The following is a 24923-nucleotide window of genomic DNA, read 5'->3' on the forward strand; positions in this document are numbered from 1 at the left end:
TCCATCTGAAGGCCATTTTGTTCTCTGCAGAGAGGGGGTATTTATAGAGGCAAGATATTCAGGAAGGGAGCTTGATCCCCTCTGTGTTCTCACTCCTGTGGAGCACGCAATCTCACTTTGCAGCACCGTACGCAGCGCCAGCCATACCATTCTATCAGCATAAATGCCTCAAAAACACTTACACACAAAGTATACAGGCAAGAAAAACACTACTTCAGTGGGACTAGGAATGTTTTTGTGGGTTGTGGTTCTGAATTGTGACTTCTGTTTCCTTTTACTTTTCAGAATTTCATATAAATAAAGACTTATGTGAAGACTGGAATGGATATTTTTTGGTTTAGTTGTTGCGTTTTGTCCTCCTATCATTCAGTGGCATGGAGACACAGGGGAATTTGACAAAAACAGCCTTCAGGCATACCTACATTTAGTGATAATAGCTAATGGCACTCTCAATAATAATGGGGTGCACATTTATAAGCAATCTCTTGAAATACAGAACATATCAGAATACCAGGACTCAACTAAGAGCAGGAATAACCATGGAGAGGAAAGGTTAATTCAAACACAATTTCACCTGACCAATTCTCTTGTATGAAATAATCAGTATCCCACACTTAGCCCTCTAAAATAAGAATCACTTTACAGATACAATTATGTCTGTCCCCTCTCTGCCAGAGCCACTGTCAACTGTGTCTTTTAATTCTGTAATCAGTTGCCAGCAGGACCTACTATCGCCGCCTGCATGCCGCGCCAGTCAATACAGACATCCCCAAACACACACCGGCTGGTTTTGTCAAATGTTTTATTGAGTGTAGACATCTGGGCTACTGTAAAACATGCATTATCTCTGGAAGGAGGAGAGGAGCAGGTTGCATTGTCCCTGCTGTCAGCTGTGTCAGGCCTGGCACCAGTGATGGAGATTAATGAAGTATCAAGAGAGTAATACTCTTCTTCAAATGCTCCTACCATTTGGAGAGGGGGCCCATCCTGATCTTAAATAGCAAAGCTGTCAGTGTTTAGTGGACCTGTGCTTTGGCTAGGGGGATTGTATGGAATTCTCCTGGACAGAAAACAAACAGGGATAATGTGGCAGTGTGGCCAGTAGGTAGGACTGAACCGACCTGGCAGGTAGCAATCAATCGGCAGCTTCATTCTGTCTAAAACAAAGAAGATGATTTCTCTAATAGCACGGTCCATTCTGGTAGCCGACAGACGGCGACTGAGTCACTTCTTAGTCTTGGGCTGGTTTGGCGTGTTGAATTTGAAAAATATGATTTCTCCGTCCTCCACAACGTAGGTTTTCCCCTGTTGTCTGTATTTCCCTGCTGCCTGTAAAATAGAGAAACACAACACCTCATTAATGACAGTTATGAAAAATAATAAATAGCAAATTAGCAATGAACACACGTGCAAATCATCTCTCTGTCTTACACACACACACACACACACACACACACACTGACACACACACACACGGTCATGTTTTATTCATGGTGTGTCTAGAATCCCACTGAGTGAATAACCCTCTTCTCTGTCAATTTCCATTCATATGTACAAGTAACATTTTAATAACGCTCTTTCATTATAGCATCCTCATACTTCTCAAGGAAACAAAATAAGTTTCCACATTTATTTTGTATACATTAGATGTGTTTGTTCCCCTTCCCGGGCAAACTCAAAATAATTGACTTGAAGTGCTAATACGGACGGGTTTATGCATTCTGGTTCTGCACAGAGCACAATTAATTAGAAGAATCAATGTCCCTTTAAAGGCTCAGGAGACCATTTAATCCAGACTCAATAGCACCAGAAACACTGCTTGGAGAGGGAGACAGGGGGAAAAAATCAATGGCTATTTGTGATTCCTGAGTATGTATTAAACCAGACACGTCTAACTGGTTCATTTGCACTTGAAAGCAGCCATCTGGAGGAGCAAGCTTGGCTTAAGCAGATATGATTACTAATAGTGTGATATCCCAATACACTGGCCTATTCAAACAGTTCATTCCCACAACTGGCATTAAATAGCATAGGCCTTAATGCAGCAGTCATAAACGCTCCGTGTTCATATATATATATACACTGAGTGTACAAAACATTAGGAACACCTTCCTAATATTGAGTTGCACCCCCTTTTGCCCTCAGAACAGCCTTAATTCGTCGCGGCATGGACTCTACAAGGTGTCCAAAGCGTTGCACAGGGATGCTGGCCCATGTTGACGCCAATGCTTCCCACAATTGTCTGAAGTTGGCTGGATGTCCTTTCGGTGGTGGACCATTCTTGATACACACAGGAACCGGTTGAGTATGAAAACCCCAGCAGCATTGTAGTTCTTGACACACCCAAACTGGTGCGCCTGGCACCTACTACCATACCCCGTTCAAAGGCACTTCAATCTTTTGTCTTGCCCATTCACCCTCTGAATGACACACATACACAATTCATGTCTCAATTGTCTCAAGGCTTAAAAATTATTATTTAACCCGTCTCCTTCCCTTCATCTACACTGATTGAAGTGGATTTAACAAGTGACATCAATAGCTGTCACCTGGTAAGTCTATGTCATGGAAAGAGCAGGTATTCCTAATGTTTTGTACACATTGAGGGAATAAGGGATTAGAAAGAAAGCATGCAGCAGGACCTGAGGCTCTGCTGTCAGGCTTCCATAACATCAACAATCAAACCCCCAGAGCCTGGCACATTTCCCCTCTACTGACACTTTAGGAAGTAGTAACCGACAATACATTACAGATCAATTATATACATTTTACAAAGACCTGAGGTGAAATATTGAATTTCAGTATTGAATGTAATATTCAGATTATTTATTTTGTATTTCCTGATGTGGATCCCTATAGGGCTAGTTACAGTGGGGAGAACAAGTATTTGATACACTGCCGATTTTGCAGGTTTTCCTACTTACAAAGCATGTAGAGGTCTGTAATTTTTATCATAGGTACACTTCAACTGTGAGAGGCGGAATCTAAAACAAAAATCCAGAAAATCACATTGTATGATTTTTAAGTAATTAATTTGCATTTTATTGCATGACATAAGTATTTGATCACCTACCAACCAGTAAGAATTCCGTCTCTCACAGACCTGTTCGTTTTTCTTTAAGAAGCCCTCCTGTTCTCCACTCATTACCTGTATTAACTGCACCTGTTTGAACTCATTACCTGTATAAAAGACACCTGTCCACACACTCAATCAAACAGACTCCAACCTCTCCACAATGGCCAAGACCAGAGAGCTGTGTAAGGACATCAGGGATAAAATTGTAGACCTGCACAAGGCTGGGATGGGCTACAGGACAATAGGCAAGCAGCTTGGTGAGAAGGCAACAACTGTTGGCGCAATTATTAGAGAATGGAAGAAGTTCAAGATGACGGTCAATCACCCTTGTCTGGGGCTCCATGCAAGATCTCACCTCGTGGGGCATCAATGATCATGAGGAAGGTGAGGGATCAGCCCAGAACTACACGGCAGGACCTGGTCAATGACCTGAAGAGAGCTGGGACCACAGTCTAAAAAAAAAACATTAGTAACACACTACGCCGTCATGGATTAAAATCCTGCAGCGCACGCAAGGTCCCCCTGCTCAAGCCAGCGCATATCCAGGCCCATCTGAAGTTTGCCAATGACCATCTGGATGATCCAGAGGAGGAATGGGAGAAGGTCATGTGGTCTGATGAGACAAAAATAGAGCTTTTTGGTCTAAACTCCACTTGCCGTGTTTGGAGGAAGAAGAAGGATGAGTACAACCCCAAGAACACCATCCCAACCGTGAAGCATGGAGATGGAAACATCATTCTTTGGGGATGCTTTTCTGTAAAGGGGACAAGACGACTGCACCGTATTGAGGGGAGGATGAATGGAGCCATGTATCGCGAGATCTTGGCCAACAACCTCCTTCCCTCAGTAAGAGCATTGAAGATGGGTCATGGCTGGGTCTTCCAGCATGACAACGACCTGAAACACACAGTCAGGGAAACTAAGGAGTGGCTCCGTAAGAAGCATCTCAAGGTCCTGGAGTGGCCTAGCCAGTCTCCAGACCTGAACCCAATAGAAAATCTTTGGAGGGGGCTGAAAGTCCGTATTGCCCAGCGACAGCCCCGAAACCTGAAGGATCTGGAGAAGGTCTGTATGGAGGAGTGGGCCAAAATCCCTGCTGCAGTGTGTGCAAACCTGGTCAAGACCTACAGGAAACGTATGATCTCTGTAATTGCAAACAAAGGTTTCTGTACCAAATATTAAGTTCTGCTTTTCTGATGTATCAAATACTTATGTCATGCAATAAAATGCAAATTAATTACTTAAAAATCATACAATGTGATTTTCTGGATTTTTGTTTTAGATTCCGTCTCTCACAGTTGAAGTGTACCTATGATATAAATTACAGACCTCTACATGCTTTGTAAGTAGGAAAACCTGCAAAATCGGCAGTGTATCAAATACTTGTTCTCCCCATTGTATGTAGTGTATGAGTATCTGCCAGACAGAGGATTTGGCTGGCCATTGAGTGAACTGAGGGAGGAGATCTCCTTGGTGATAATAGGAGTCAGCAGGCCAAGCTCTCACTGCTTGCCAGTGCTAATCACACATCTCCTGCACAGGATGTAGAAGGGATTAGTGCCTGATACTCATCTAGAAACTCTGATCTCCACTTTGTCCACATCCCTAATTGTTTAATCCATATATTTTGAAACAAACACACTTTTAGACCTGCTACATTTTAAACAGAACCCGGGACAATTTAACAAGTAAAAAGTATCCAATTACATCATGGTTTGATCTCATCAACAGCTATTGGCTGGTGGTCAAGTTTAATGGCGTTTGAAGTTTAAGTACCAAGACTATCTACATAATAGCCCTGTGAAGTGCTTTGTACACACTATAATAACAGATGCCAGTCAAGGTTCTGGAGGTAAACCAATAGAGGCACTTCCTCCAGACGCGTGCTAACCACTGACACTGACACATTCATGTCCTGCTGTTTCAATGGCAGGACCATACAAGACAAACCAACAGCATCAGACACGCTAAGTCACGCTGGGTGTCGGGAAACTGCTCCAATCCATTGTGTGACATAGAACACTTTGGAATGTTGTTCTTTGCCCCGAGCTTTCTTCTGGGGGAAAAAAATAGAATTACCTCAACCAGGCGGATGAGAGGTGTTACAGATGAGGCCAATGTCTTACAGTTACCCTGAACATTAGCACACACTCACTGAGGGATAAAAAAAACCTTTAAAGCATTCTGTGACGCTACCTGCTGTATTTATCGCAACGCTATTGTCTTCACAAATTCACCATGAAATACAGTGATTATATTTGACAGAGCAGCGCCCATGTAAAAGCCACATCCCAGTAAAAAGGTCAAAACAAACATCAGTAGTAATAAAATAAGATTTGCAGGTCACATTTATGTGCTGTTCATCTATACAACAGTCCTGATGTAAAGAATTTCACACTTTATTTAACTTGCCTCTTTATATCACTGTCACAAAGAGTGCCAAGCTAACGGTCTGCTCTATAGATGTGGGCTGGTGGGGTACAGAGAACTTCCTCTGAGAGGCTGGTCTGAGGTATAAGAAAGGCCTACCATGAGCCTGTTAGAGCAGATTGTGATAAAGATATACACAGCAGGAGTAGAATGGCAGTGTTTAGAGATGGAATCAGCTGGCTTGTCAGGTGTGCTGGCGGAGTGTGTGCAGTAATTTCTTCCCCTGGCTAAAGGTGAAGAGTGTTTGCAGTGCAAGCAGTGTGGTGACTGTCAGCTCCACTGATCACAGGAGACTTCCCTCATCTCCTGGCGCACCCTGACGGCTCACCTTGACAGCGTTCTCACTGCCTCCCTCTTTAAAATCCTCGAATTTCATTACTTCAGCCATAATGAAGCCCTTCTCAAAGTCCGTGTGGATCTTGCCGGCTGCCTGTGGAGCCTTGGTTCCTTTCTGTCAGGAGGAAGAAAGAGAAAGGACACACAAGGTAAATCAATTGTTTTGGAGAAGATGGATTTCAGCACAGGACTGACATGCTGTTTGATAGGGGGATGGTGAAGTGAGCATGGGTAGAGGGTGTGTTGGGGGGTATTCTTGCCTTGCTCCTGATTTTTGGATAGCACGCCACACGGTTGTGCCTTGCTAGAGCAGCCATGAGGCCGATAAGGAGGCAGCGCTGCTATCAATGCCCACCAGCAATTTCTGATTCCGTGGTGCTATTGATTTCTGTCCAAGCAATCTTGCCTCATTGTGGGTTGCTACTCTGGCCTCAGGTCGTCAGAGAGGGAGAGAGGCAGGGTTGCAGTTGGAGACACACTGTATTGACCTTGCTGTATCATACCTGACCATTTTGAAATGGAAACTTTCACTACATTTTATATACAGTGTATGCGGTATATGTATTTGTAGAATTTAATGCCTTTCCCCCCTTTAACATGTTTGAACTTCCTCAAAATGAATTCCTAGCACAGAAGATGATTGAAAGGAAATTTAAAGGATCCCTTTATGGAATATACATTCAAATTTAAACGGAACCAACAGTATAACGGAATGACCATGGAAAATATGAAATTGGTTGTTTTAGATGTCCATTCCAAGAACAAAAAATAACAGTTTATCCCTAACTTGTATAAATTCTTCCTACATTAAATCCCATTTAGCACCAGAAGTCAAAACGGTCTCTGATAAAATTCGCAATTTATATGCATTGAAATAATGCCGGGGAAAATGACAAATGACCCAAATAAGTGACATCCCTGCTCGGCATCATTATGACTTGTGCCTGTTGACCTCCTCTCCCTCTCTCTCTGTGCTCTGCAGCACTGTGCACCAAAACTACTGAGCACTCTTAATTATATATATAATCAGGTTGGGGTCAGCATATTTCATGCCAAAAGAATTATGTGTATTTAATGACTCCAATATATTACCATCCCTGTGCAATCTCATTGACGGAGTGCTTGTAAGTTTAACTACCATTAATCAGCATCAAGGTTTGTCTAGGTAGAGAAAATAGATTAGGGGCTGATTTTGTCCTATGGCGCATTACAAGAGATACACATCAGAGCAGTTAACAGCTATGCAGAGCACCCTGATAGATAATGGTCACCTCGAGGTTGCCTAATAAAGCATGCTAAAGGTTTGGCAGCACTATGTTACAGTGTCGTTTTTACAATGTAAGATGTATTGGGTTAATATAGCTACTCACTGATGCTTACCTGACTAAATGCCTCACACACGATCAAGGCTAGCTGTAATCAGTTATGTCAAAGGAGACAAGCCCATATGAGAGAAAGGCTTGGAGGAGTTCTGTTACTTTCCTAAACACACTGAGGACATCACTCATGGCTTGGAAAAGGGGGCTCATACATTTAACCACTATGATGTCACCCAAATAAAATGTTCTGTTTATTATCAATCTAAAACTTGTATTTTTCTTAATAACATACATACTTTCAGTTTAGTTAGTTGTCATAAAAACTGCTCACACTCCCTACATGCCCACAGATAGACAAGTGCATCAGTATGCAACTCCTGACAGGTAAAAACCGTATTATGACTGCCCTTAATCTTTTTAACATTTGCACAATAACAGTGCGCCGAGCCAACATCTGTATCGATGTAAATCCTCCTGTGATTCAGTGTCACCCAGGCTCTCGGCGGGATCAGTAAACTGATACACAGAGAGGAGGAGCCCCCGGCAAGGCCCACAAACGGTTGAATAAAAAGCCACATCAATTTCAGCACAGACAACCCCCGTCACACAGATTAGGCAGACACAATGCTAGGGCCCCTTATCTCCCACAGCAGGAGGACGGCAGGCAGATCTGCGCGGGATGGAAACATTCTCAGGAAGTAATGGGCAAAATCAATTGTTGCCCTCCTCAATCAAAGTAGCCCCCACTTTCACTGTTCAGCAGCTCAGCAGTAATTGAAGTTATCCTTGGCCTGTAATGACTAGCTAAAGCCGGACCATGACAAAGTTGAAAGTGGCTGATATCAGGCTGGATGCCAGCAGGGTGGAACGGTATGCGGCGCGGCCGGCCGCGGGGGCAGGGTCTTACCCGGATGGTCCACGCACGGACCTCGTCTGGTCCAGCTGTGAAGAAGTACTCCAACTGTAGGGCTCCATAGCCAGCCTTGATGATCCTTCTCAGAACGCTGTCGGAATAAGCAGGGTGAAAACAATTTCAGTTTCCATGTTGTTCGTGGTGCTGTAAATGCTAGTTCTTTTAGGATATTTTAGTGGTGCTTTGATTCGTAGCCAAAGTTCACCTCTGTGGCAAGCCTGCATCAATTCCAATATATAAACTAATTAAATAAATAAAATAGGGTCACTTGGTTTAACATTGAACATTTAATTATCCAGGGATTCTTTTGATTAATTGGCATGCTTGCCGTCTCATTTAGCACCTTTAAGAATTCATCCCAACGTCTCTCTGAGCTCGGGAGAAAAAATCTGCTGTCACGATTTCTCTTCCTCCATAGAGGTTTTCACATACGAACAATACACCCAAAATGTCCAAGTTAGAATTATACCTGTAGATGACAGATGACAGTTCAAAACTTAATTTAGAAGAAAACCCTTTGACTGAGTTGTTCCCGTATAGAGAGGGATTCTTGCTTTATAATGGTAATTACTCTGCCATATATTATTCTATCAGCACACGCAATTAAAGGAGTGCGTGGAGGACACAGTTGATAAAGTGTGGGGAGACTGAATGCTAATTAACCTCTGAGTCTTGTGCTCGGTGCAGTACTTCTGAATCTCCTCTTCACTCATGTCCTGCAGGATACTCTCCACTCCTCCGCTGAAGGGGATGACCAGCGCCCCGGGGTCGTGACTGTCCACCCACTCCTTGATTTTCACCAACCTGGACAGTAGACACAACAACACAGGCACGTTGGAGCTTCATGGTGTTGGTGTTGACTGACAGGACAGAACAGAGCAGCGTTTGTTATCTGTCGGCTGGCCTATGCATATTCATGAGAGAACAGCCGTGCCTGTTTACCGTGCCGTTTCGGAACATTGCCTTCCCAAGGTTGCTCTGCGATTGCACAGTTTCACTTTGTTACTGAGTTTCCCTTATTAACAAGTTGCCAGTTCAGGAATAAGTTTGCCATGTCACGGGTAGGTATGAATACATGCAATGACATCCCATTAAGAAAAAGCAGATTGTTGACAATTATCATGGTTAAAATAGCAGCGTTTAACCCCAAATCCACTTCAAGGTTACAGCTTTACTGTTAACATTTTTAAGCACAAGTATATTTATTTCAAACAGTTAGTGCCCAGTCCAGTAATTTCCCTAAGGCCTGGAGGATGGATGTAAGTATAATATTCCCACTTATGAACGTCTTAGTCATTCACTTCCTTTAAATCCCTTTTAAGAGTGTTTTTCTGCCCTGCGACTCAGCGGGAGACCTGACATTGCAGGACAAAGATATCCTCACAGTTAATGGTAACTCTCTGCCAGAACAATGTGGGGGGGGGGGGGGTCGGATAATTATGAGATTAGCCCAACTCGCTTTCAGATTGGCCTGGGATTGGACGAAGCCCAACGAGCAGCATCATACAGACCCATTTTCACACATTGGGCCTGACAGAGAGAGCTCCCAGGCTTCTGGATTGATTCTAAAGGTTCGTCATTATCTGTAATCCTAGTTTCCTGTTTACAAAACCTATAAGAAATCAAAGGCTGGGAGAGACCGCACAACCTCAATACCACAGCTATTCTAATAACAATGTCACCCGTTTATCATCTAGCTATTGGATCACTGGTTCAGTCATTCAATCTCTGGTGTCTTTCTACCACTTACAACTGAACAATACACTCAATGCTAAATATCGGAGAATAATTCCAACTTCTGGGAAATGTCATAGCAGCTTCATAACAGCTGCAGTTGCTTGGATGCTTTTTTGATCATTTGATTTATCTTACTGAGTGATGCCAAACGTGCTTCAAGGCAGGCCATCAGTGTATTCTCTCTGCAGTAAGCATAACCATATATAACCAATATTTCACTTCCTGCTAACACCGAGGCTGTGATGCACTTAAACTAGAGTTGAGGATTTGACAGGTGCCACTATGAGCTGGTCACCACTTCTCATGAAGGGAAAAATGTACATTTAGTGGAAACTCAAACTCGAAAGCCAAGGAGATGACTGCCTCTCCAAGTAGGGAAAAGAATCCAATCTGGGATAATAACAGCTGTAGTTTGTCACTTTTAGGAGCCCAGCCGTCTATTCGCTGGCAGATTATTTGCATTCCTCAGGTATCACGTTCTCTACAGGCGACTGAATAATGATTCACAAATCACTCTCCCGACACCAGTCAAGGGCTGTGATCCTGTGAATAGGCCATTGTACCTGAGACTGTAATTGGTGAAGACTTGACAGAATCGAGCATTGTCAGCCAAGAAACAAAGAGGCTCTTGGTGGAGCGCTGAGGGATGATTTTAATAATGTGGAAGCCGAGATGGAGAACGTGAGCGCCAAATGAGCATGGGGGTCCCTGGGTCCGCGCACTGAGTGACACAGGAGCAGACAAACACCTTCCCACAGGAACAAGGTACACCCCCTTCCCCCAACAGAGGGAACGCAGCACTGTCAAATGAGATTTGATGTTCTGTCAACATGACTTTCCTGACCAACTTCACTAACTTCACCAATGTCTAGTAACGCCACTTTACAATCGTATTTACATCCTCTCCAATGCATCTCGACAAATGAATTGGGTAAATGTTCATGGAAAAACATCAAAAATATGGCATCTCTCCAATTCAAGAGGCTATTCCGTCACACATACATAGGTAAATAATTACTTTAAAAGTGCTATATTATGTCAGTCCCTTATGTTAATAAGTGAAAAGTTGTCTGCATTTAGATGGGCCTAGGTCCTTTTTCTTAATGTGCTGACAACTTGATTCTGAGTCTGGGCCATCTGTCTCAACTGTGCACTCTAAGCAATCACACACACATACACACACATAAAGATGAGCAAAAATGACTGTATAAAATAAATAATACTGAGCTATATTGTACAGTATACAAAAAAAACCAGGGAAATTATATTATTTTATACTAATACAATTGCTCAGAGAAAGAGATTTGTTGAACAAGTAATACAAAAAAAAATCTCAAAAAGAGAGGTCAAAATGATTAGCACCACTGTTTTTAATACCTTTCAATACCTCACCTTGTGACTTTTTCGAAAATGTTTTATGAGATTGGAGAACTTTTCTGTGCCACTAGAGATCCTGGTTCGAATCCAGGCTCTGTCGTAGCCGGCCGCGACCGGGAGACCCATGGGGCGGCGCGCAATTGGCCCAGCGTCGTCCAGGGTAGGGGAGGGAATGGCCGGCAGGGATGAAGCTCAGTTGATAGAGCATGGCGTTTGCAACGCCAGGGTTGTGGGTTTGATTCCCACAGAGGGTATGAAAAAAAATCATTAAAAAAAATAACAAATGTATGCACTAACTGTAAGTCGCTCTGGATAAGAGCGTCTGCTAAATGACTAAAATGTAAATGTAATTGAGAGGGATCTTAGACCATTCCTTCAAACAGAATCTTTCCAAATCCTTAATGTCCTTGGTCTGTTCTTATGGACTAACCTTTTCAATTCAAACCCCCGGTTTTCAATGGGGTTCAAGTCTGGAGACTGAATGTTGACTTTGTGGTCAATTAACCATTTCTTTTTTAATTTTGATTAGTGCTTGGGGTTATTGTCTTGCTGGAAGATCCACTTGCGGCCAAGTGTCAGCCTCCTGACAGAGGCAACCAGGTTTTTGGCTAAAATGTCCTGGTACTTGGTAAAGTTCATGATGCCATTGACCTTAACAAGGGCACCAGGACCAGTGGAAGCAAAATAGCCCCATAACATCAAAGGTCCACCACCATATTTTAGCGTAGGTACTTTGCTGCATATTCTTCTGTTTTTCAATGCCAAACCCACCACGCAGATTTAAGTCAAAACTGTAATTCGGCCACTCCAGAACATTCACTGTCTTCTTGGTAAGCAACTCCAGTGTAGATTTGGCCTTGTGTTTTAGGTTATTGTCCTGCTGAAAGGTGAATTTCTCTCCCAGTGTCTGGTGTAAAGCCGTTTTTTCTTTAGGAAGCAGGTTTTCCTCTATGATTTTGCCTGTACTTAGCTCCATCCTGTTTCTTTTCATCCTGAAAAACTCCCCAGTCTTTGCCGATGTCAAGCATACCCATACCATGATGCAGCCACCACCATGCTTGAAAATAAGGAGGCAGTTACTCAGTGATGTGTTGTGTTGGATTTTCCCAAAACATAACGATTTGCATTTAAGCCAAAAAGTGCATTCCTTTGCCGTGTTTTGTTGCAGTATTACTTTAGTGCCTTGTTGCATACATATGCATTATTGGTATATTTTTTTACTATATTTTATTATTCTTTTCACTCTGTCATTTAGGTAATTATTGTGGAGTCACTACAATGTTGTTGATCCATCCTTAGTTTTCTCCCATCACAGCAACTGAACTCTGTAGCTGTTTTAAAATCCCCAATGGCCTCATGGTGACATCCCTAAGCAGTTTCCTTCCTGTCCTGCAGCTCAGTTCAGAAGGACGACTGGATCTTTGATGTGTCTAGGTGGTTTAATACATCATCCACAGCATAATTATTATCTTGACCATGCTTAAAGATATACTCAATGTCTGATTTGTTATTGTTACCCATCTACCAATCACTGCCCTTCTTTATGAGTTCCCTGGTCTTTGTAGTTTAATCTGTGCTTGAAATTCAATACTTGACTGAGGGACCTTATAGATGTTGTGGGGCACAGAGGAAAGGGTAGTCATTTGAAAATCATATCAACCCCTATTAATTCACACAGAGTGAGTCCATATAACTTATTATATGATTAGTTAATACAAATTTGACTTCTTTATTTAGCCTTGCCTACACAAAGGGAGTGAATAATTATTCAACAACTATATTTTATTTATTGAATTTGTAGAATTTGTTTTGTAGAATATTTTTTTCACTTTGACATTATGGAGTATTATGTGTAGATCAATGACCAAAAAGTACAATTAAATCTATTTTAATCCCACTTTGTAACGCAACAAAATGTGACAAATGTTCAAGGGGGTGTAGACTTTCTATAAGCACTATACACTGTATATATACACTGAACAAAAATATAAACGCAACATGTAAAGGGTTGGTCCCATGTTTCATGAGCTGAAATGAAAGATCCCAGAAATGTTCCATATGCACAAAAAGCGTATTTCTCTCAAATTCTGTGCACAAATTTGTTTACATCCCTGTTAGTGAGCATTTCTCCTTTGCCAAGATAATCCAGCCACCTATCAGAAGCTGATGATTAAAGGCTGAAGGATTGCAATATTTACCTGGAGCTAATCCTGCTAATGATCTGAAGTCATAGTCAATCGATCAATAATATAATAATACTTTTAGCGAAAATGTTTATTTTCAATTTACAATCTGTAGAAACAATGAGAATAGAATGGTTCAGAACTTTTGTGTAACATCACAGTACAGTTGAAAAATATATGGCAAATAGAAATCCAATATGGATGATGTTAAGAGATACAGTGGGGGAAAAAAGTATTTAGTCAGCCACCAATTGTGCAAGTTCTCCCACTTAAAAAGATGAGAGAGGCCTGTAACTTTCATCATAGGTACACGTCAACTATGACAGACAAATTGAGAAAAAATATTCCAGAAAATCACATTGTAGGATTTTTAAAGAATTTATTTGCAAATTATGGTGGAAAATAAGTATTTGGTCACCTACAAACAAGCAAGATTTCTGGCTCTCACAGACCTGTAACTTCTTCTTTAAGAGGTTCCTCTGTCCTCCACTCGTTACCTGTATTAATGGCACCTGTTTGAACTTGTTATCAGTATAAAAGACACCTGTCCACAACCTCAAACAGTCACACTCCAAACTCCACTATGGCCAAGACCAAAGAGCTGTCAAAGGACACCAGAAACAAAATTGTAGACCTGCACCAGGCTGGGAAGACTGAATCTGCAATAGGTAAGCAGCTTGGTTTGAAGAAATCAACTGTGGGAGCAATTATTAGGAAATGGAAGACATACAAGACCACTGATAATCTCCCTCGATCTGGGGCTCCACGCAAGATCTCACCCCGTGGGGTCAGAATGATCACAAGAACGGTGAGCAAAAATCCCAGAACCACACGGGGGGACCTAGTGAATGACCTGCAGAGAGCTGGGACCAAAGTAACAAAGCCTACCATCAGTAACACACTACGCCGCCAGGGACTCAAATCCTGCAGTGCGAGACGTGTCCCCATGCTTAAGCCAGTACATGTCCAGGCCCGTCTGAAGTTTGCTAGAGTGCATTTGGATGATCCAGAAGAGGATTGGGAGAATGTCATATGGTCAGATGAAACCAAAATATAACTTTTTGGTAAAAACTCAACTCGTCGTGTTTGGAGGACAAAGAATGCTGAGTTGCATCCAAAGAACACCATACCTACTGTGAAGCATGGGGGTGGAAACATCATGCTTTGGGGCTGTTTTTCTGCAAAGGGACCAGGACGACTGATCCGTGTAAAGGAAAGAATGAATGGGGACATGTATCGTGAGATTTTGAGTGAAAACCTCCTTCCATCAGCAAGGGCATTGAAGATGAAACGTGGCTGGGTCTTTCAGCATGACAATGATCCCAAACACACCGCCCGGGCAACGAAGGAGTGGCTTCGTAAGAAGCATTTCAAGGTCCTGGAGAGGCCTAGCCAGTCTCCAGATCTCAACCCCATAGAAAATCTTTGGAGGGAGTTGAAAGTCTGTGTTGCCCAGCGACAGCCCCAAAACATCACTGCTCTAGGGGAGATCTGCATGGAGGAATGGGCCAAAATACCAGCAACAGTGTGTGAAAACCTTGTGAAGACTTACAGAAAACGTTTGACCTGTGTCATTGCCAACAAAGGGTATATAACAAAGTATTGAGAAACTTTTGTTATTGACCAAATACTTATTTTCCACCATAATTTGCAAATAAATCCATTAAAAATCCTACAATGTGATTTTCTGGATTTCTTTTCCTCATTTTGTATGTCATAGTTGACGTGTACCTATGATGAAAATTACAGGCCTCTCTCAACTTTTTAAGTAGGAGAACCTTCACATTTGGTGGCTGACTAAATACTTTTTTTCACCACTGTAGATGGGAGGGGTTGAATGGAGCTGAAGGTTGGGACTAATAACAACTAATAACAACAAAAGAACTCATATTAAACATACTGTGTCCATAATAAGTATATAGGTTATAGGTTGAGAACTTTTGTGAAAGAGCACAATTAGAAAGATATGGCATATAGAAGCAAACCAGATGGACATCATGAAAATGATCGGAGAGGTTGAGGGTAGAGGAAGTTCAGGAGTAAAAACAAACAAAATATAATTATTGTAAAATTGACTGTGTCCATAAAATGTATATAGAATGTATAAGCTGGAGGCCTAAGCGTTGGTGTTTACTAGTTTACTCCAATTAGGGAAGGGGTGGTGGGGTTGGAAAGTAATAAAGGAAAATATATTTTAAAAAAGGATATGTATATATATGTATGTATATGTATTTATATGTATGTATGTGTATATGTATGTACAGTGAGGGAAAAAAATATTTGATCCCGTGCTGATTTTGTACGTTTGCCCACTGACAAAGAAATGATCAGTCTATAATTTTAATGGTAGGTTTATTTGAACAATGAGAGACAGAATAACAACAAAAGAATCCAGAAAAACGCATGTCAAAAATGTTATACATTTATTTGCATTTTAAAGAGGGAAATAAGTATTTGACCCCCTCTCAATCAGAAAGATTTCTGGCTCCCAGGTTTCTTTTATACAGGTAACGAGCTGAGATTAGGAGCACACTCTTAAAGGGAGTGCTCCTAATCTCAGCTTGTTACCTGTATAAAAGACACCTGTCCACAGAAGCAATCAATCAATCAGATTCCAAACTCTCCACCATGGCCAAGACCAAAGAGCTCTCCAAGGATTCAGGGACAAGATTGTAGACCTACACAAGGCTGGAATGGGCTACAAGACCATCGCCAAGCAGCTTGGTGAGAAGATGACAACAGTTGGTGCGATTATTCGCAAATGGAAGAAACACAAAAGAACTGTCAATCTCCCTCGACCTGGGGCTCCATGCAAGATCTCACCTTTTGCAGTTGCAAAGATCATGAGAACGGTGAGGAATCAGCCCAGAACTACACGGGAGGATCTTGTCAATGATCCCAAGGCAGCTGGGACCATAGTCACCAAGAAAACAATTGGTAACACACTATGCCGTGAAGGACTTAAATCCTGCAGCGCCCACAAGGTCCCCCTGCTCAAGAAAGCACATATACATGCCCATCTGAAGTTTGCCAATGAACATCTGAATGATTCAGAGGAGAACTGGGTGAAAGTGTTGTGGTCAGATGAGACCAAAATGGAGCTCTTTGGCATCAACTCAACTCGCCGTGTTTGGAGGAGGAGGAATGCTGCCTATGACCCCAAGAACACCATCCCCACCGTCAAACATGGAGGTGTAAACATTATGCTTTGGGGGTGTTTTTCTGCTAAGGGGACAGGACAACTTCACCGCATCAAAGGGACGATGGACGGGGCCATGTACCGTCAAATCTTGGGTGAGAACCTCCTTCCCTCAGCCAGGGCATTGAAAATGGGTTGTGACAATGACCCAAAACACACGGCCAAGGCAACAAAGGAGTGGCTCAAGAAGAAGCATATTAAGGTCCTGGAGTGGCCTAGCCAGTCTCCAGACCTTAATCACATAGAAAATCTGTGGAGGGAGCTGAAGGTTCGAGTTGCCAAACGTCAGCCTCGAAACCTTAATGACTTGGAGAAGATCTGCAAAGAGGAGTGGGACAAAATCCCTCCTGAGACGTGTGCAAACCTGGTAGCCAACTACAAGAAACGTCTGACGTCTGTGATTGCCAACAAGGGTTTTGCCACCAAGTACTAAGTCATGTTTTGCAGAGGGGTCAAATACTTATTTCCCTCATGAAAATGCTAATAAATTTATAACATTTTTGACATGCGTGTTTCTGGATTTTTTTGTTGTTATTCTTTCTCTCACTGTTCAAATAAACCTACCATTAAAATTATAGACTGATCATTTCTTTGTCAGTGGGCGAACATACAAAATCAGCAGGGGATCAAATATTTTTTTCCCTCACTGTATATGTATATATATGCAAAAAAAACATATGGGGGATTGGAAGTGATGCAGACAATTACATTGATGGAAGTTACAATCTATCTGCAATATTAAAGCTGATCTACCCCCTAAAAAAGAAAAGAAGAAAAAAAAGCTGATTAAACAGCATGATCATTACACAGGTGCATCTTGTGCTGGGGACAATGAAAGGCCACTCTAAAATGTGCAGTTTTTAAACACAACAAAGTGACTGTGCAAATTGGCATGCTGACTGCAGGAATGTCCACCAGAGGGCTTGCCAGAGAATTGAATATTAATTTCTCTACCATAAGCCGCCTCCAACGTCATTTTAGAGAATTTGGCAGTACGTCCAACCGGACTCACAACCGCAGACCACGTGTAATCACGCCAGCCCAGGACCTCCACATCCGGCTTCTTCACCTGCGGGATCGCCTGAGACCAGTCAACTGGACAGATGATGAAACTGTGGGTTTGCACAACCGAAGTATTTCTGCACAAACTGTCAGAAACCGTCTCAGGGAAGTTCATCTGCATGCTCGTTGTCCTCACCAGGGTCTTGACCTGACTGCAGTTCGGTGTCGTAACCGACTTCAGTGGGCAAATGCTCACCTTCGATAGCCACTGGCACGATGGAGAAGTGTGCTCTTCACGGATGAATCCCGGTTTCAAATGTACCGGGCAGATGGCAGACAGTGTGTATGGCGTTGTGTGGGCGAGCGGTTTACTGATGTCAACATTGTGAACAGAGTGCCCCATGGTGGCGGTGAGGTTATGGTATGGGCAGGCATAAGCTACGGACAACGAACACAATTGCATTTATCGATGGCAATTTGAATGCACAGAGATAATGTGATGAGATCCTGAGGCCCATTGTCGTGCCATTAATCCACTGCCATCACCTCATGTTTGAGCATGATAATGCACAGCCCCATGTCGCAAGGATCTGTACACAATTCCTGGAAGCTGAAAATGTCCTAGTTCTTCCATGGCCTGCACACTCACCAGACATGCCACCCATTGAGCATTTGGGATGCTCTGGATCAACGTGTACAACAACGTGTTCCAGTTCCCGCCAATATCCAGCAACTTCGCACAGTCATTGAAGAGGAGTGGGACAACATTCCACAGGCCACAATCAACAGCCTGATCAATTCTATGCGAAGGAGACGTGTTGCGCTGCAAATTGTGGTCACACCAGATACTGACTGGTTTTCTGATTCACGCCCCTACTTTTTTTTTAAAGGTATCTATGACCAACAGATGCATATCTGTATTCCCAGTCGTGAAATCCATAGATTAGGGCCTAATGAATTTATTTCAATTGACTGATTTCCTTATATGAACTGTAACTCAGTAAAATCTTTGAAATTGTTATATGCTGCGTTTATATTTTGTTCAGTGTATATTAAATTGTTCAAACATTTGAGTTTTAGTATACAACTCTACCCAATAATGCATATCAAAGGTTGCTTCAAAGTACAATTTGAAAAAAATAACAAGTTCCTTAATATGCAATTGAGAGTTCAAATGTGTCGTTTGTAAAAGTAGGGTGACCACTGTCAAAGATGCCAAAATATCAAAGTAGTTACAATATATTTTTGGGGGAGAAAAAAAAAGACAGAAAGAAAAAACTGTGTGTGTGTTTTTGTGTGTGAGTGTTTTTGTGTGTGTGTGTGTTTTGTCACTGTCCCATTATGCCTCAGTATAGAGTGTCATCTCTCACAGCCCTGCTAATAGAAAGATTCAGCACTTTCTGTTCCTGATCGCATTTGAACAAATGATGCCTGAAATTTTTATTCTTTTTATAATGGAATTTCAATGGCTTTCGTTGCAAATCTAGTGGAAAGTTTTGCATATCAAGTAGGAAAAATTAAATGTTAACCACGTTTTAATGTGATTAAGGGTGACAAGGACATTATTTCTGCTAATCATTCACCGGCTCAAACAAGACTGGGGAACAAGCCATGTTTATGCTGCTTTTCCTGCTAGTCTCATTTAAAGAAAAAATACATATTTTAAAGGCAAATATAATATATCAGTATTTTCTTTTAAACTTTTTATCTCCATTCAATCTAATATATACTTTAAGGACATTATGCATTTGCTTGAACAGAAAGAGGAGACATTTTGGTATATGCCTACATATTACTGTATGTCATTTTATGTGGTTATGTTGTTTAGATCTCATATTCAAAACAACCAAATCCTAAACATTCAGTTTTTCGATACCCAAATAGCTTTTTTGTGTGTAGCCTACATATTTAATTTCACAATAAGCCGACAATACCTTCACACACAGTACTATACATTATTAGCTCCACAATAGACGCCTGCAGCAATTACAATAAGTATATTCAAGGAAATAACCTATGGTAAAGTAATGACAACCTACTAAAAACAAAAGAGCTTCCAGCACAGAGTAGGCTTGGATGAACACTTCCCACAGGGGGTCTCTCAGTGCCATGTCTATTTGCCTTGTTCTGTGAGAGAATCCTGAAGGGGGAATAATTCCTGTTTTTCCGCATGCCTGGGGCTGCCCTGGGCTTTGTCACAGCTTTGATCTGCTTAAAGGACTTGGGAGGGGGAGACAATGGGAGCTCCTAAAGTACAGATGCAGCTACCTGAGCCTGTGACCTGGGCCTGTGTCTGCCCTGCATTCATACGGACCGGCTTCATTATCACTGCTTAGTCAGGTAAGCCTGTAAAAGGTGGGGACAAAGGGACCCAGCACCTAGGCTCGGAGTGTCTTTCAGATGCAATTGAATGCTGACAGGCCTGAGGAGTAATCTTCTAACAGCCTCTCCCTCTCCATTACTTCACTACTGACCCACCCACAGGTGGACAGACACAGCCAAACAAAGCTCCTCAGCACTTGAACCTGGATATTGCACACGCATACACACGCACACGCACACACACCTTAAGGATTCCCCATCTGTCTGCTGTTGCTGGCTTGCATGCTATGCACCAACTCATCAAATAATAACCCAGAGGCTTTATTCCCCCCCCCCCACCCCTTCTCTGTTTCTCAGTCCCAGCTGAATGCTCCGGAGCACACAGCATCTCGACCAGCTCTCCAACCCCCTCCCTGAGAGGTATGAGCTTATGGTGCTGTTTGAGGCTGGGAAGTCAGGGGCTCTGTGGGACGCTTCTCATCCTCCCAGTGGTGCGTTACTGTGAGGACACAAGTGCAAATGCTCTCTGCTCCCCATGGCCACAGACACAGCCCTGAGAGCCAGGCAGCCAGCACAGAGCCTCAGCAGCCTCTCTCACTGCTTTTCTCACATCACGGTCATATTGTCAACTTGTTTCCCTCTTCAAAGCAGTCACGGCAGAGGGAAACAGAGCGGCACCGGCACAATGGGAAGAGGCTTAATTAAGAGCATCCTCTTGCATCTCTTTTCTCACAAGGCAAAACAAGGGCATGCTAACAACAGGCTTTCGATTACAACTTTCTTCGCTAACAACTTTCTTTCTTGAAAGACAATTCCTTGAAAACAGACATACACTAAATCAATAGTGAATATAGCTTCATAGAAATAGCAAACACTTCATTTAAATATCATCCTTTAAATGACAGAGGTCACACTACAGTAGAATAGCTACATCCTAGCTTACTGCAATTTGTACGGGAGTCAAAAATAAATTCAAACAGTAACCCCCAGGAGTACATACATACTACATCACCTCAAATAATTCTCTATACGGGGCAGCAGGGCTGTCATTCATTGCAATTGACTGCGAGCAAGAAAACGAGGGGGGAGAAAGTCATCAAAATGTGACAAGAGCAGGCAAAGTGTAGCGCAGGCAGCAGAATGTGGCGCGGTGGATTTCTCCATCTCTCCCTCTCTCTTCCTGGATGACAGCTTAATGTGTACCACATGCAATATTTATTCTCATCTTGTGTCAGACTGTCTAGCCATCCAAGGGAGTACAAATAATGTCACTTATTAGAATAAAAGCAGAGAGAAGGTAATCAAGGACAAATGCAACATCAGCCAATCATGCCCCCCCCCCCCCCCCGTATCCTTTTCCCATTCATAACAGTTCAACAATCACTCTGATAACAAGCTTTCAGGAGCTGTATGTTCCAACACTAAATTCATTTCTTTATCTCATTAAAGTTGGCAGGCTGCAGGACACTTGCTGTGACATGTGTGTTTTGTTATAGCCCTTATCACAAAGATAATAAACAACACAACCTGCCATCAAAATATATCATTAGCCTGACTTAAAACACATGGAGATTCTTATGCTCTCAATCTCAGAAAGAAGGCTTCCAAGGGCTTATTTTTTCCCATCACAGAGCTGCTTCTAGGACAGGCAATGTGCTCCTGTATGAATGATTTGGAAGAGCTTAGCATATTGTGTTCCAAAAGAAATGGCCATTCTTATTAAAAGAAAAGGGCCTTAACTTACAATCTGAATGGGGCTGTGATAATGAATAATATGCTGACCCGTGAGAGGATGAAAACCAAATCCAGTGTTGTCACTGCAGTTGATCTAGTAACACAGTGTTGTCACTGCAGTTGATCTAGTAACACAGTGTTGTCACTGCAGTTGATCTAGTAACATAGTGTTGTCACTGCAGTTGATCTAGTAACACAGTGTTGTCACTGCAGTTGATCTAGTAACACAGTGTTGTCACTGCAGTTGATCTAGTAACACAAAAAGTATGACAAAAAGTAGCGATGGATCAATCATTATGTGCCCTTTGAGAGGGTCAAGAGCAAGAGGTAATAGAGCTTTAATCAGCTAAATGAGACCTCTGATCAACATCTAACCTGAACCGATCTGGTCAAGTACATACACAGTTTACCCAATTGGCATTGTCCCCATCTTTATCACACAAGGGGGCCGTTTTGAAGAACTAGTCGCTGTATTGTGAACAAACGAGTGTCTGCTTTGTTCCTACGGCCAGGACGGAAGGCTGTGACACTCACCGTTAGGATCTCATTAGTGATAACAACAACAGAACAGAGCTGTCCCTGCCTTCATGTCTGCCTCACCAAGCCCCATCAGACCCCACCAGACCAGACCACAAAAAGACAGCCAGGCTACCCAATGTCTTGTACTAATCCAACATGGTGAACATGTTGGGCGGCAGGTAGCTTAGTGGGTAAGAGCGTTGTGCCAGTAACCGAAAGGTCGCTGGTTCTAATCCCCGAGCCGACTAGGTGAAAAATCTGTCGATGTGCCCTTAAGCAAGGCACTTAACCCTAATTGCTCCTGTAAGTCGCTCTGGATAAGAGCGTCTGCTAAATGACTAAAATGTAAATGTAACAGTGTGACACAGTGTGTGAAGTGTTCAAATCAAATTGTATTTGTCACGTACACAGTTTACAGCAGGTATAAAAGGTGCAGCAAAATGCTTGTGTGCTAGCTCCCTCAACATTGCAGTACAATAATCAATAATAAAGACAATATGACATAGCGCCACAGGCGGCTGGAATTGGGGAGGATGGGCACATGGTAGTTTTAGTAGAAGCTGTCTCGGTGCCTGTTGGTCCAAGACCCGATGCTCCGATACCGCTTGCCAGATGGTAACAGAGTGAACAGTCCGTGGCTCGGGTAACTGGAGTCCTTGACGATCTTTCGGGCCTTCCTCAAACACCACCTGGTATAGATATCCTGAAGGGTAGGGAGCACACCCCCAGTGATGTATTGGGCCGTCCGCACAACCCTCTGTAGAGCCTTGCGGTTGAGGGCGGTGCAGTTTCTGTACCAGGCGGTGATGCAGCCAGTCAAGATGCTCTCGATGGTGCAGCTCTAGGACTTCTTGAACCTGCTGACTTCGTCGGGAGAGGTTGTGTTTTCTCTAGCAGGAGGTAAGCTTGGCTTCTCATATGGTGTTGAGTAAAGCTTAAACCATGTATTTAGATCGTAGGTAGGTAGTTTATTTAGGTAGTTATTGTAGGTTTCCGTAGGCAATTATTGTAGGTAAGTATTGTTTACGTATTGTTTAAGTATTGTTACGGCGGAGCCCGGCGAAGCACGAGGCTAGCTAGCTAGCGGGTAGCTACTGGTAACGTTTATTGGTAATTATCTGTTTAGTGCAATGGTGGAGAGTGGTTTCCAATGTTAATGTGCTAGCTAATGTGCTAGCTAGCCAACGTTTAATTTTTTTGCTGCGTTATGAAAGGAACTAGACACGGACATGAATTATCTGTTTAGTGTGTTAACACACTCTTGGTATGCTAGCTAGCTAGCGGGTAGCTACTGGTAACGTTTATTGGTAATTATCTGTTTAGTGCAACGGTGGAGAGTTGTTTCCAATGTTAATGTGCTAGCTAGCCAACGTTTAATTTTTGCTGCGTTACGAAAGGAACTAGACACGGACATGAATTATCTGTTTAGTGTGTTAACACACTCTTGGTAGTTTGTTGTAACCAAGTATTGGTGCTAAACTGTGTGTTATTGGATGCTAGCATGCTAGTTAGCTATGGCGTCATAGCTAGGCATCGTGGGCTGTTGTGGGCAGTTACTGTGTTTTTCGGCGGTGCCGGGGGTAGCACGAAGCTAGCCAGCTAGCCGTTCTTCAAACAAGGTCAACACAGTGGCCATTGCTAGCTAGCCAACAGACACGGACACGAATTATCTGCTTAGTGTGTTAACACACTATTGGTGGTTTGTTGTGACCAAGTGTTGGTGCTAAACTGTGTGTTTTTGGATGCTAGCATGCTAGTTAGCTATGGTGTCATAGTTAGCTAGCTGAATAAAGTGGGTTGAGTCTATTCCTTTAAACATTGAACCGCTGTGGTTCACAACAATTCTGATTTCTAAAGGTGGAAGTTGGTAGAGTTTTTGTTCGGGTGGTTCAGTGAAACAATTATAGTTTCTGAGGTAGAAGTTTTTGATGAGGGAGGCCCTGCTCTCTACTCTCCCAGATGTTTAGTTCATTTCATTCCGATCTCCTCTGCATTATTGTAGCCATTTGCTACAGCCTGTCAACTATGCCCCTGCCTATCCCTGTTCTCTCCTCTCTGCACAGGCTACACAAACGCCCCACACCGCGTGGCTGCTGCCTCTCTAACCTGGTGGTCCCTGCACGCACCCCACACCTGGAGTTCCAGGTCTCAGGCAGCCTCTGGAACTGCCGTTCTGCTGCCAACAAAGCTGACTTCATCCCAGCCTATGCTAATCTCCAGTCCCTCGACTTCCTGGCGCTGACGGAAACATGGATTACCACTGAAAACACTGCTACTCCTACTGCTCTCTCCTCGTCTGACCATGTGTTCTCGCATACCCCGAGAGCATCTGGTCAGAGGGGTGGTGGCACAGGAATCCTCATCTCTCCCAAGTGGACATTCTCAATTTTTCCCCTAACCCATCTGTCTATCTCCTCATTTGAATTCCATGCTGTCACAGTCACTAGCCCATTTAAGCTTAATATCCTTGTCATCTATCGCCCTCCAGGTTCCCTTGGAGAGTTCATCAATGAGCTTGACGCCTTGATAAGTTCCTTTCCTGAGGATGGCTCACCCCTCACAGTTTTGGGGGATTTCAACCTCCCTATGTCCACATTTGACTCATTTCTCTCTGCCTCCTTCTTTCCACTCCTCTCCTCTTTTGACCTCACCCTCTCACCGTCCCCCCCTACTCACAAGGCAGGCAATACGCTTGACCTCATCTTTACTAGATGCTGCTCTTCTACTAATCTCACTGCAACTCCCCTCCATGTCTCTGACCACTACTTTGTTTCCT

General features: G+C 42.9%; 1 protein-coding gene across 1 annotated transcript in view; it reads right to left on the reverse strand.

Moving 5' to 3' along the window:
* Window positions 1-785: 785 nt before the first annotated feature.
* LOC311130119 (obg-like ATPase 1) overlaps window positions 786-24923 on the reverse strand; it is a 67644-nt gene continuing 43506 nt past the window's right edge. Inside the window, exons 11-14 of the mRNA XM_084162803.1 lie at window positions 8738-8878; window positions 8069-8165; window positions 5835-5957; window positions 786-1329 (exon numbers count right to left, since the gene is read on the reverse strand). Coding sequence (XP_084018929.1) covers window positions 1225-1329; window positions 5835-5957; window positions 8069-8165; window positions 8738-8878 — 466 coding nt within the window. The 3' untranslated portion in view covers window positions 786-1224. The remainder of the gene's footprint in view (window positions 1330-5834; window positions 5958-8068; window positions 8166-8737; window positions 8879-24923) is intronic.

The sequence above is a fragment of the Coregonus lavaretus genome, assembly GCF_964263955.1.
Source record: "Coregonus lavaretus genome assembly, chromosome: 5".
Classification (NCBI taxonomy): Eukaryota; Metazoa; Chordata; class Actinopteri; order Salmoniformes; family Salmonidae; genus Coregonus; species Coregonus lavaretus.